The 12,550-nt window shown below is 33.8% G+C and overlaps 2 protein-coding genes across 3 annotated transcripts in view; one reads left to right on the top strand and one right to left on the bottom strand.

The window, feature by feature from the left end:
• Positions 1 to 12,550, bottom strand: part of LOC125062506 (frequenin-1) — a 103,437-nt gene that overhangs the window by 41,536 nt on the left and 49,351 nt on the right. The gene's annotated exons all lie outside the window — the stretch shown is intronic.
• LOC125062503 (keratin, type I cytoskeletal 9-like) lies at positions 4,044 to 6,067 on the top strand. The gene is made up of 2 exons (XM_047668483.1): positions 4,044 to 4,176; positions 4,852 to 6,067. Exons 1-2 carry the CDS (start codon positions 4,162 to 4,164, stop codon positions 5,788 to 5,790), a joined length of 954 nt encoding a protein of 317 aa, XP_047524439.1. The 5' UTR covers positions 4,044 to 4,161; the 3' UTR covers positions 5,791 to 6,067.

Consider the following 12,550-nt stretch of genomic DNA (forward strand, 5'->3'; position numbering starts at 1 on the left):
AATGGTCTTTCAAAACTAAAAAAATGTAGAGTCCATGTGTTAAGAATATTTATGCAAGCATAACATTGTATTTAATTGCTTTTTTGGTCAGCGCGTATTGTTAAGAATACGTTTTAGTAAAATCGAATGTTAGCGTGCGGTGATGCGTGCAACTGAAACCAGAGGTCCTGAATTCTAACACGGGCGGCCGTTTTTGGTATAAACACAATAAACAACGAGGTAAATCCCGTCAGGAAGCTGCCACGTCAAATACAAAAAAAACTACAATGTTTTACACATAGTGCAGTACTCGTCTATACTTTGATTCGTAGGAAATTCTTAATTTGAAATGTCACAATAACTCTCGATTATATTTGTTTTCCATAGAACAGGCGGCAAAGGAGAAGAACGCTCATCTGATGTTATGTGAGTTCTCGTGCCATATGTATAAAATAAACTACGCAGGAACTAACGAGAGACTGTAGTTCCTTATTAATAATGAACACATATAAACATTATTTGCACCGGAGTTATTATCAACGCCCATGCACGATGCTACTCGCCATGACATACACCATCTGCTGGTGTTACATATAAGTAGATGACCATGACATTCGATTAAAAAAAACTAATTTATTCGACACTTAGTTTAAGTTTTCCTTACAGGAAAAACTGTACGTTTTATTAAGCCTCCAATCATTTCGCATAATATTTGTTTAAAACAAACTTCAATTGTCAATATGTCCTTTAAATATAATCATTAAACCCAAATACTACTTCACTCGTATGACATATGAAAACAATATACAAAATCTCTTTTAAGATGGCTTAAATAATGTCACTTTGATCGCATTCAATGTAGACAACAAAATGCAAATGAAATGCTGTATCAATACAGTCTCGGTCTTGGTTACAGTAAAACACTTATAAATTGTACAGCTTTGTAGGCCTAAATGTACATCACTTCGCCTCTCACAAAAAAAATTACAATGAAAAAAATTATGTTATATTTCCTAAGTAAGCATAGCAACCGTATGAGTTAAGTATTGGCTCTAAACATTTTACGACGCACTTTTAATAAGCATTTTTATAATAACAAGTTTGTGCAACTTAAATGTAAATGGAAATTTTTAATAAGCGGCGGTATCACATAACATCAGGTGAGCGATCTGCCCGTTTACCGCCTGTTCTATGGAAAACAAATATAATCGATAGTTATTGTGACATTTCAAATTAAGAATTTCCTACGAATCAAAGTATGAACAAGTACTGCACTATGTGTAAAACATTGTCGTTTTTTTTAGATGGACACGGCACGTAGCCCGTTATACAGATGACGGATGGTCTAAAACAAATGTAATGGACTTTTCCAAAAGGAAAAAGGAACAAAGGCCGACCAATAGTGGAACGACGGGATCGAAAAGGTAGCTGATAAAAATGGGATGACGATGACAAAAAATAAAATAGGGTGGATAAAGTTGTTTATATAATTTTATTTATATCCATTTTTGTTAAATGTATTATATTATTTATTATTATTACCACCAGTGGCATTTTGTTTTTATAGTCTCTAGTAATGCTATAATTAAACAACCCCTAAGTGAAAATATCTGTATAATGTTAATTTTAGTTCAGCGTGGTTTTAAACAACTAAGCTCGCTAATAGTTTTATCGTGTCCGTGCATTTGCCACTTAGGGAAATGGCTAAAATGACGTTTATTCTTATTTGTTATAATAATTAAAGTAAGAAAAATATGTATTATGGCGACCTTTTAATGCTTTATTCTTCTTTTTGCACCTGAGACAGAAAAAAATATATAAATGGTAGTTTGCTAAACAAAGATTTTATGAAACTTTGACTGTGTGACGTCAATGGGCATTAGCTACTATTACTAGATACCAGTTTATTATTTTTATCATAGGCAAGCATCTGATAAGCCGTCCAGCCTAGACAGATATGCTGAGGCACAATCTATAAATATAATAAAAAATATTTCGTAATGGAACGATATATTTTTATATTGAAAACTTAAGCACTCGCCGAATTTTTCCATTACCGTAGTCACGTACAAAAAGATAACTCTAGTTGGGGAAGGTGCACGGCCGGGCTAAAACACACGACCCAAGGATTATTGAACCACTTGGTTAACACTGCTCATGATAGACCAGATGATACAATAAAGTCTTTTAAAAAAAACCCGATTGGCCCACAGTCAACGTACACAAAAATCCCCTATACGTGTAATAAAACCTCCTTAGAGTTTTTTTTTGTGTTCTTTTAAAATTATTCTGTTGTTAATAAGGGAATGCTGGTTACTAGTAATTAACACAATAATTATGAGATGTCGTATTAAGTAACATTGTATCAAATTACTGTTCCCACATAATAGTATAAGGCATATTATTACAGTTTTGCCAAATGTGTGTTTAATAACTTTATAAATTAAATTTGTTTGTTTTCTATTTATCCATTTTTAATAACTGTTTCGGTGAAGAATATTGTAGATACTCTACATTTGTGTCTAAATAAGAGAGTTTATGTATTTGATTAGGTCTCGATGAAGCTTTAAGCATTTCCATTGGTAGGACCATGAAACCAATTAATTAAACGTGCTAAGTCTAGTTTCATTATTGTTTCCGTTTATATATTTTTTTACCAAAATACATTTGCTAGGTGAGATGAATAAATAAATGTATACCTTTATTCTAATTCTATAATGATTTACTTTTAAGTACTATGATAGCATAGTAATATAGTTCTAGAAATAATTGCTGGTTATGCACTGCATTCTTTTGGTAATTAAAGGCCCATTATCTGACTTATCATTGCGTATATGGTAAGGAGTGATTCACAGTCATATTCAGAGGAGTCTATTAAATTATATTGAGTAGTAGTTTATCATTATTCTATCTGTTGGATTGCAACTACGAATATTATAATGCCCGATTAATTAACGCCTGATTTTTAAAAATTACAGCAGATGGACCTTATATTACTTTATCATATAATTATCAATATAAAAAATACATAATAATAAAATATTAAGTTAGTGGTTCATTACTAAGCGTCAACGGCAAAAATACATGAGTATTTCCTCCAACTTTGTTTTTGTTTTCTTTGGAGTAGAGACTCTCGTGACCCACAAGTCCAGAGGCGCATATTAAAAAAATTATGTTCACGAATGGTTCAGTTCCAGTTACATGTTGGTGCTTTTCTCGTTTAGCATATAAGCAACGCAATACTGCCAGCATTAAGGATACTCTGACACAGGGAACAAACTTTTTGCAAATTATTTTAGTGTTATAATTAGATATTTTATTTGTTATTTTCCACGTTAGAAAGATTAAAAATAATTAATTTAATTATTAATTAAGGTCGAAATTATGTTTTGTTATAATTGTCCGAAAACTAGTTATACCCACGTTCACTGTGAAAAATTTATTGAAATTGTCATTGAATATGTATTAAGAAATTGACACAATGCTAATGAGCATTGCGAAAACTGGACTAAATTGTTTTATTTCTCGGTTGAAGGTAAAGGACATTCACAATTCGATATGATTTTAATGATTTCATAAAATCGTGAAAGTCAATCAAACTTAATTAATAAAAAGATAGGTTAGTCTACTGTCAAAATAATAGTTTTTGTCGCTAATAATTGAATATTGATTTATTGAACATAGTAGTATGTAGGTTTTCTATATTAAATCGCTTCAAACTTGTAAACTCTTTAAAAAAATATATTGCTATAGCAAAAAACAATAAACAACAAATAAAATAAAAGTGGTAAGCGTATTAATAGAGGTCATACTTTATTTTAGACTATAAACTTTTAAATTAAGATTTTTTTTAATACAATAATTTTAATTTACGGGCCACCCCACAAGGCACGGCCAGTGTGTGGAGAATGCGAACGGTGCTAAGGCAGCACATCGAATGCGCTCAGACCACCTTGTTGAAAAGAAAGGATAGTGAATAATGACGATAGTTGCAAGTTATAGTGAAATGTCCGTAGGGATGGAGTATTCGGTCGAGATGAGCACATTGGTATTTAAGAGCGAGTCGGTGTAGCGAATGTCATCAGTTACCAAGAGCTCACACAGCCAGGTACATCTACTGTGGATTCAGTGGCACTTTGCATCTAGCTCTTTAACAGAGTTTCTGTTTACCCCACGCACAAGATGCGCGCATTTGTGGTAAGTTGACCGGAAGTTCCGTCAGAGCCAATTTGGCGCACTCCGTTTTAAAAATATTATATTTTAAAATTCTAACATAACAGTAAAGTGTTCAGTATTTAGTGCCTGTAGTCCGCCAAATAGTATATGATACGGGAATAAAAATTCAATAAATAACATGTAAATTTGTATGCTGTTAAAACATTAAAAAGGTTCGTTAAATTGAAGTATTGGTGAAATGAAAATTAAGTTAAATCGCGTCTCATAAATAATTGCATCAGTTTTTAAATGTATACAATTACCATATGATTGTCATGTACATAAAACTTGATGGAATTAAAGAGTTCATTTGTATTCCATATATCGTTTTACATGTAACATTGCGATTCTGACCCAAATACTAAATACTTATGTTACGCAATCGATCCATTTCAAATTGTTTACCGCGTTGTAGCCAACTCGATTACGTCATCCTATCGCGATCTTCTCGCTGCATCGATATCATCTCTTGTGAGACCACTGAACATCGTAATCGGACATTGCTCAGCTAAATTATACTAATCAATTCAGAGATAAGCTCGCCAATTAATTTGTATCTTATTATCATCTTCGCTGATTTAGAAATTCGCTGACCATTTAATACATATTTATTAAACTGCTATTAGGGTTCATTAAGACTTTGACTTTCTATTACAGATCCTTGCCTGTGTGGCACTTGCCTATGGGCGGCCTGAAGCCCCACTCGGGTACAACTACCCAGCCCCTTCAAGGCACTCAGCTCCATCAGGCAGCTATGGAGCCCCATCTCTTGGAGCGATAAGAGTTCCTTCTGGAGGCCACTCTGGCCTTTCATTCGGAGGTGTCTCTGGAGGCCAATCTGGCCTTTCGTTCGGAGGTGTCTCTGGAGCCCATTCAGGTGGATTCTCAAGTGGACTCTCAGCAGGAGGCTTCAGCAGTGGGAGCGTTTCAGGAGGATTTGCATCTGATGCCGGTTTTGGTGGTGGTTACGCTGGAGGATACTCTGGTGCACCTTTAGTACAGAAGCACATCTACGTTCACGTTCCACCTCCAGAACCCCAGGAACAAAGACTGCCCCGCATCACCCCAGTTGCTCCCCCACAAAAGCACTACAAGATCATCTTCATCAAGGCCCCAACCCCTCCTACTCCCGTTGCCCCCATCATTCCTGTTCAGTCTCAGAACGAAGAGAAGACCCTCGTATACGTTCTGGTTAAAAAACCCGAAGAACAGCAAGATATCGTCATCCCCGCCCCAGCTCCCACTCAACCCTCCAAACCAGAAGTTTACTTCATCAAATACCAGACTCAGAAGGAATCCGATGCTGCTATTGGTGGTGCTATCGGTGGTGGTGCTATCGGTGGTGGTTCCATCGGAGGCGGTCTTATTGGAGGTGGTTCTATTGGAGGTGGTTCTATCAGCGGTGGCTCTATCAGTGGTGGTGACTTCAATTCTATCAGCGGAGGCGCTGTTCTCGAAGGTGGTGCATCCGGTCATGGAAGCGAAATCTCTGGAGACTTCGGAGCAAGTGGTTCTGACGAGAGTGCATCAGCTGGTCACGGTGCCACCAGCTCCCAGTATGGACCCCCCGGCCATGTGGCTGGTCCACTACATTAAATCGAAATTGGCTCTAACAAAGGTGGTACGATAAAATTAAGCTGCTTAGCGAAATCAAGACCTAGATTAATGAATACAGATTGACCTGCCACTGGAAGCTCGCGATTGGACCTCTGTAAATAGTCATCACCACCAACCTCGGGCTTCTAAGACGTACCCCTTACGTCCGCCATTAACTTGTTATTAGTGCACAGTGTTGTTATTCAAATGAAGTATTGCGACTGTTATGTTTATGTATAGCTTTTTTATTTTTGTAATAAAATTATAATGTAATGCATTTTGTGTTTGTATAATTGGGAATGTGTGGTCCGGAACATTACATCACTTCTGAAAGTAGTATTTCTGTCGTGAAAGGTATCCCCGGAGAGTGAGCAAGCTCGAAAAACTCCTTTCTCGTACGAATAGTTTTGATCTTGTAAATCTTTGTGGAAGCATATCGTTATATAACGTGAGATATCGGGCGAGCCTCAATCTTCATGACTGCTTGCTAATGACCACTTTAATGGATCATATGCGTAATCAAACTATAATTTGGTAATAGCTAAACGAATAATTATATACAATCACTTTGGCTTAGCGTTTGCATAATAGCTGTTAGTTTAAACGTTAAAATATAATTATCATACAGTTATTCAAGAACTTGATAGCTATATTATTGTCTCCGATTATGGACAATAGAGGTAAAATAATGCGGATTTAAAAAGGGTTCTAATTCTTTTTGGCATTGACTTAAAAAATAACGAGAACAACCTATTTAAACATTCTTTAACCATGCAACCAGTTTAGCTATTACATAATTTTTACACTCTGTTACCTTTAAATAGCATCTCACTTCGTCACACATCAGGAGATAGTATACGTTGTAATGTCTAACAGTGCACGTTTGTATGTTAGTCATTACGTGAGATATTGATAGTGGAATAAATATACCATTCTATTTATCCTTGAAATGTACTAAACCCAAAAACACGTAATGTTTTACCACAAATCACACAACACGACTGAGCATTTACTCGTATTATTTTTAATATTTTTGGAAATAAATTTAGTCGATTTTTGAGTTTATGTGCTACATAAATCTTATATAGATGTCAACAAAATACCTAAAACGACAAGTCCAGCCTTTAAAGCAGTTTAAATTAACGGTGAGTATAACATATACCATCATATATTGTATCCATTTAAGGACATAAAAAGAGGACATACTAAAAAAGTTAAAATCGAAACTACATTCTTGAATTGGCAGGTTGCCGAATACTCAACCTAGATTGGGAAATTCGCTTCAATGTACTACAACCAAAAGTATCTCCAATTCAAGGACAATATAATTTGCCGTTGCAACAGAATAAGAGAAATTATTTGCTGTTTTGCACTCTTAAATAAGAGATACGTTCGTAAAAATGGTAAAGTTTTGATGGTTCATAACTTTTGTCTTGTTAGCTCGGAGTTTGAATGTTCTCTTTTTATGAATGAAATGTTTGCAAGTAGGATAAATTAAATGTTTGAGTTTCGCGTATAAAAATTGCAAAGAAATTGATATTAAAGTTTTCTGCAATATTATATTAAGTTATAAGGTCTGTGTTTTTAGAAATAATAAATTAAAACGAGGAGTTAATTAAAATTGTGACTGAAATTGTGATTAAAAATATCATTAAGTGGAGTCTGTTGAAAAACTGTTCTATATTTTGTACTAAATTACTTTTTTAAATTAATGGCTAAGCGTAAACAGCATATTACGAGGGTCATAAAATCGAATAATGGTTTGACGTTGTCCAGTAGACAGTGACCTAATAAATAAATTTAACAAAAACAAAATAGCCACATTATTCCGATTAAAGAATTATACTGGTCGAAGATCCTTCCAAGGAAGATCCATGAAAGAACATCACCGTCTTACCTCCACATTATCAATTTTTATTAAACACATACTTGTTCCGAAATGAACCCGAACGCAGAAAAAAATAATCCCTATGTCTAAGACAAAAAACGGTGATAAAACCTTTTATTCTCAGTAATTTCTTGCTCTTTTGTCCGTCTTATGGTAAAAGCAGGATAAAATCACCTAGAGGACATATAATGTTTGTGTGAATTTATAGATATATACATAAAAATATATACGCAACTGTCATATAAATAAGTCAAACCGTGATCATGGCATGATCGCAATAGACCAAAATATGAGGCAACACCGACAGTTTCGTTAATCATTTCCCTTATATAAAATCCTTTTTTGTTTTGAGTTATTTTTTTTAGTAAACAAGTGTAGTATTTAATAGCACCGAGTTTAGGAAAAGTCATAATTTTAAGACTACACTTCTTAACACATTACTAAATTAAATGCAATTTATTGCGTTCGATTTTGACTCGCGGACGTGATACGTCTCATGACGCGTAACAACGCGTATTTGACTAGAAATATTGTTTACTACTGTTCTGTCTAATTTCCTAATTTGTTAATACATGAAACAATTAAATATTGGCAATCATAATAATATTATATATTTGTTTATTATATATTGTTCTGTATTTGGCTTGGGTGAAATGTAACCATAGTACGATAATGAACATTAGCAGCCATTTTAAGCTTTCTGACGACTTCGGCCTTATTTTGTCGTAAGGTTTTGCGGGATCGTGTAAGCTTTTAAATTAAGTTGGGAGATATCATATGTTTTATTAACTGTTATTGATTCGTAGACCTAGTAAGACTAGTACAGTTCTAAATCCTGAGGACGTGAGTTCGAACCCAGACTGAACTAACTAATGTGTCTTGTATGCTCAATTAGAAAGTCTTCGATGAATTAATAGCAAATTATCTAAACGTCTACAAATGTGCAACTAAACTTCATATAAATTTGTAGGCATGCATATTTATATAAATAAGTCTAGACTTTCTCCTTAAATAGTGGATTTGAGAATATTTTAGGTTTTTAATTAAATATTTTTTGTGTGCTTAAGAGGTGTCAACGACGCTAGTTTGCATATGCATAAAATATGTTTGAATAATTGGATTTAATAGGAGATTAAAATCTCTTCGAGATAATAATTTTACTTAAGAAGGCAAGTCGTATAAAAGTTATTATAAAAACACGAACAAGAACGAAAAATAACGATGGGTTCCTGTTTGCATCTTCCTTCTATGACTATCACGTAATTGTTAGAGAAATATCATTAAAACTTTAAATTCAGAATGTCTTTCGGTAATACCGAGCTTAAACGCCCTACCCTATTAGGATGGAAATTTTACAAAACCCAGTAATGAAATCTACATATATAAACCCCTAATATTACAAATAATTGTGTTCTTACTCAAAACAAGTCTAGAAATCTTAACGTCCTCCTATGCAAATATGTAATTTAAAAACAAGCATATTAAGGAATTAAAAGTCAGTTTAATTCAATATTTATTATTAGGTTTTTTTTTTAATTTTTGACCTTTGTCGGTTTATCAGTATGTATCACAAGTAGTTTAATGGGCATATTCTATCCAAATTATGCATATTTCCATCTGTTTCCAAAAACGCCCACGAAGATCTTAAGTTTTCCAAACATCAGTGTCGTTATTTTTTTATCAGCCATTAGTTTTTATTTATTTATTTATAAAAGCTTGCCAACTCGGCACACTGATACATTGATAAAAGAAAAATAAAATACAATTTTTAAAGTGTCAAGCACTTATAGGCAAACATAGCGTATAAGAAATAATAAAATTAATTAAGCAAAACAATAATATAGTTAAAATAATTTTGTTATGCGAGAACTAATTCGTTTAACATTTGTGTAAACAAAAACATGTTGGTATATCGTAGTCGGTAGTCTACAAGCTAAGAATCAGTTAACTATACCTGTTTGCTCCATCCAAAAGTTTACGAGTGCCTTTTATGCCAACTCAGCATAAAAGATAGCAAGTACTGTTTGCTACTTCGCCAGTGTTCTTTTTGTTTTGATTAGACTTCTGATATTCGTAATTGATTTTATTAGTAGTGTGACATGAATTAAGATAAATCGGACATAATAAAACTATGGTTTTGGTTACTTGGGAAAAAGTTGTTTTTCAGACAAATTATACCCACTTTTATAAGTACAACATATACAGTAAAAACAATGATGAATCATAACGAATCTTTATCTTCTTTAGAATTGTTTCAATTATATTATACATATGTACATACGCAGGTTAACATTTCCGCCTGCATGGCTGTCGGCGTGACAATCACTTCGATGATATACGTGACAGGAGAGGGAATGGCGTCAAGAAATCGAAAGTGATTCGGTTTGTCTACGGATTTTCCTTGTCTGATTCAAACACATTTGTAACCGGTACGTTGTCGTTTCAATTGAAAAAACAATCCTTTGAATTATAACAATAATCGTGTCCATTGCATCTATATAGCAAAGAAAAGCTTATTTACGCACTATTTTTAGGAACTAATGGCACGAATAAAAAAAATAAAAAAGCTCTTGAATTTAATTTTGCCCATCTTTAAGCACATCACATAAGCTACAACAAGTCGTATCGGTGATGATGCAAAACATATCCGCGATATGCGACTTTCCCTATTTTTACAGTTTGCATAAACTTTCGTGTCGTCTCGATTCATTGAAGGACTCTTTCCGTCACTCTCTGGATCCAGCTGAAGCGAAGCATGCCACAGTAAAACCACATCTCGAAAGCTTCGAGGCGTCTTCTTGTATCTTCTCTAATAGTCCATGCCTCACAGTCATATAATGCTGGCCAGATGTAACAGTGTAAAAGTACATAGTACATTTTTCAGTTGATGAAGTAGCCTGGGGCATTTCGATTCGAGATTTACTTTCTTGATTGGAATCCCATCTTTAATCTACCCATGCCTCTAAGTACTTGTACATAATATCTACCATTGGTAAATTATTATTATAACGGTCATCTGGTGAAATATATCCTGTTATATTAATTTTAAAAGCCTTTTCCTTTTAAGATGCCAAAATATATTATTAAAAATATACTTGAGTTGTTTTTGCCAAGAAGAAAGTGGATATCCGGTATCCTTATTCCACCATCTTGTTCTACGATTGGCAAACTTCCAATAAAATTAAGTATTAAATTCATACATTAAGTTACAGCCAGTTCTATGTCACGTAGGTCTTAATGAAAATTTACAGTCTTCCTGCTTCCTAAGAGAAAATTAGTGTGTCATTATTCATGTAGGTAATAAGTTTAAGTATTATTTTCTTTAATAATTCGAGAAGATTTTACAAACTTTTTTTTTTCTCTGCGGGTATTTGCAATCAGCCCTAAGACTAAGAGCGAATTTGTTCCGTGGTGCTGTCATGTGGAGTGACTTCCCATTGGAAGCATCTACTCATCTTCTGCCTATAGCTACTGCCGGTATTCTAGCTCAAGAATATGGTGATGTTTTAGTCGACTCACATACTGTCTAGTGCTGAGTTGGCGAGAAAGTCCTGAAGATGCGGTGAAAGCGAACGAAAATTCCATAGAAAGAGACCCCTAAGGAAGAATAGGCCCACTGCCATAGAGAGAGAATACAGAGAAACGGAGATTTCTTAACTACTAATTTTCTAAACATTTTCAGTGTTACCTAGGTATTACATGTTAACGAAAATTTTAGATATGCGTCAGCCCATGGCGCACTTGACACGCTTGTTGGATCATGATTTAACATTTTTTTAATTCTTTAGTTTATAAAATCAACAATCACGAATTTCACGAACACCTAAAAATGAGAAAAATGAGAAAATCAAAGAAGAAATTAATCTACAATGAAATATTGTATAATGTTTATTGAATTTAGCTAGATTGGCATGCTACCTTACCGTTACCTTAAATATACATAGAAGAAAAACAGGTTACATTAGTTATATACAGGCCTAGGAAACCCTAGTATGGAAAATAAAAAAGAAATACCTATTGAGGGTAAAGTACAAGAAGCTTAATTGTATTTATTAGATTAAGACCAGATTTTACAACCAATTTATTCAAATAGTTTTTCAAGGCTTCCGTGCGCTTTCCCTTTTCAATTACAAATTATTAAAGATAGATAACACACAAAAGGTTAACTTAGTAATGTTAACATGTACATTATACACTTATTCTATGAATTTAGAACATTGATCGACATGAGCGTTTATCGATTTATTTCTGCAGGCTTTATATAAGCTTTAGTATTGAAAATAAACGTAGCATATTTAAATCCTTTACAGAATTGTATTATGTACAATGTCAAATTATATGATATAAAAACTTATTTTTTACTGTTATTGCTTTCACAAACAAGGTCGTAATTTATGAGACTGAATTCTACGTTCGCGTGTGAGGGTTTTGATAGATGCCTGGTTATAGCTAATATAAGTTCCAAATTTAAAAATTTGAAGCAATATTTTCAAATGTTATTTATGTAGTAGTCGAGTTAAGTGTGATTTGCAAGTCGTGCGATCGAACCGAGCAGCAACGAATTTGCTTTCTATGCGCAATTAACACTTCGACTGGGGTAACCACTGAAAGGCAAAACTAGCCGACTATAAATGATTAATGAAACAGATGCAAATGAGAAAATCATTAGCTCAAAATGGCAGCTCCATAGAATATACTCGTATGTTTTAAGCAATTTATTGGCTTTCCCTACTTTACCTCTTTTGTACTCTTTCTATAACCTAAATTGTTTCACGTTACGACAGAGTATAGAAGTCGGGCGATCCACAAGCCATCTGACACTGCACCATTTGTCCGTGTCTAAATAAAGATGAGACAATTTTTTTCGTCGAA

The sequence above is a fragment of the Pieris napi genome, chromosome Z (assembly GCF_905475465.1).
Source record: "Pieris napi chromosome Z, ilPieNapi1.2, whole genome shotgun sequence".
Taxonomy (NCBI): Eukaryota; Metazoa; Arthropoda; class Insecta; order Lepidoptera; family Pieridae; genus Pieris; species Pieris napi.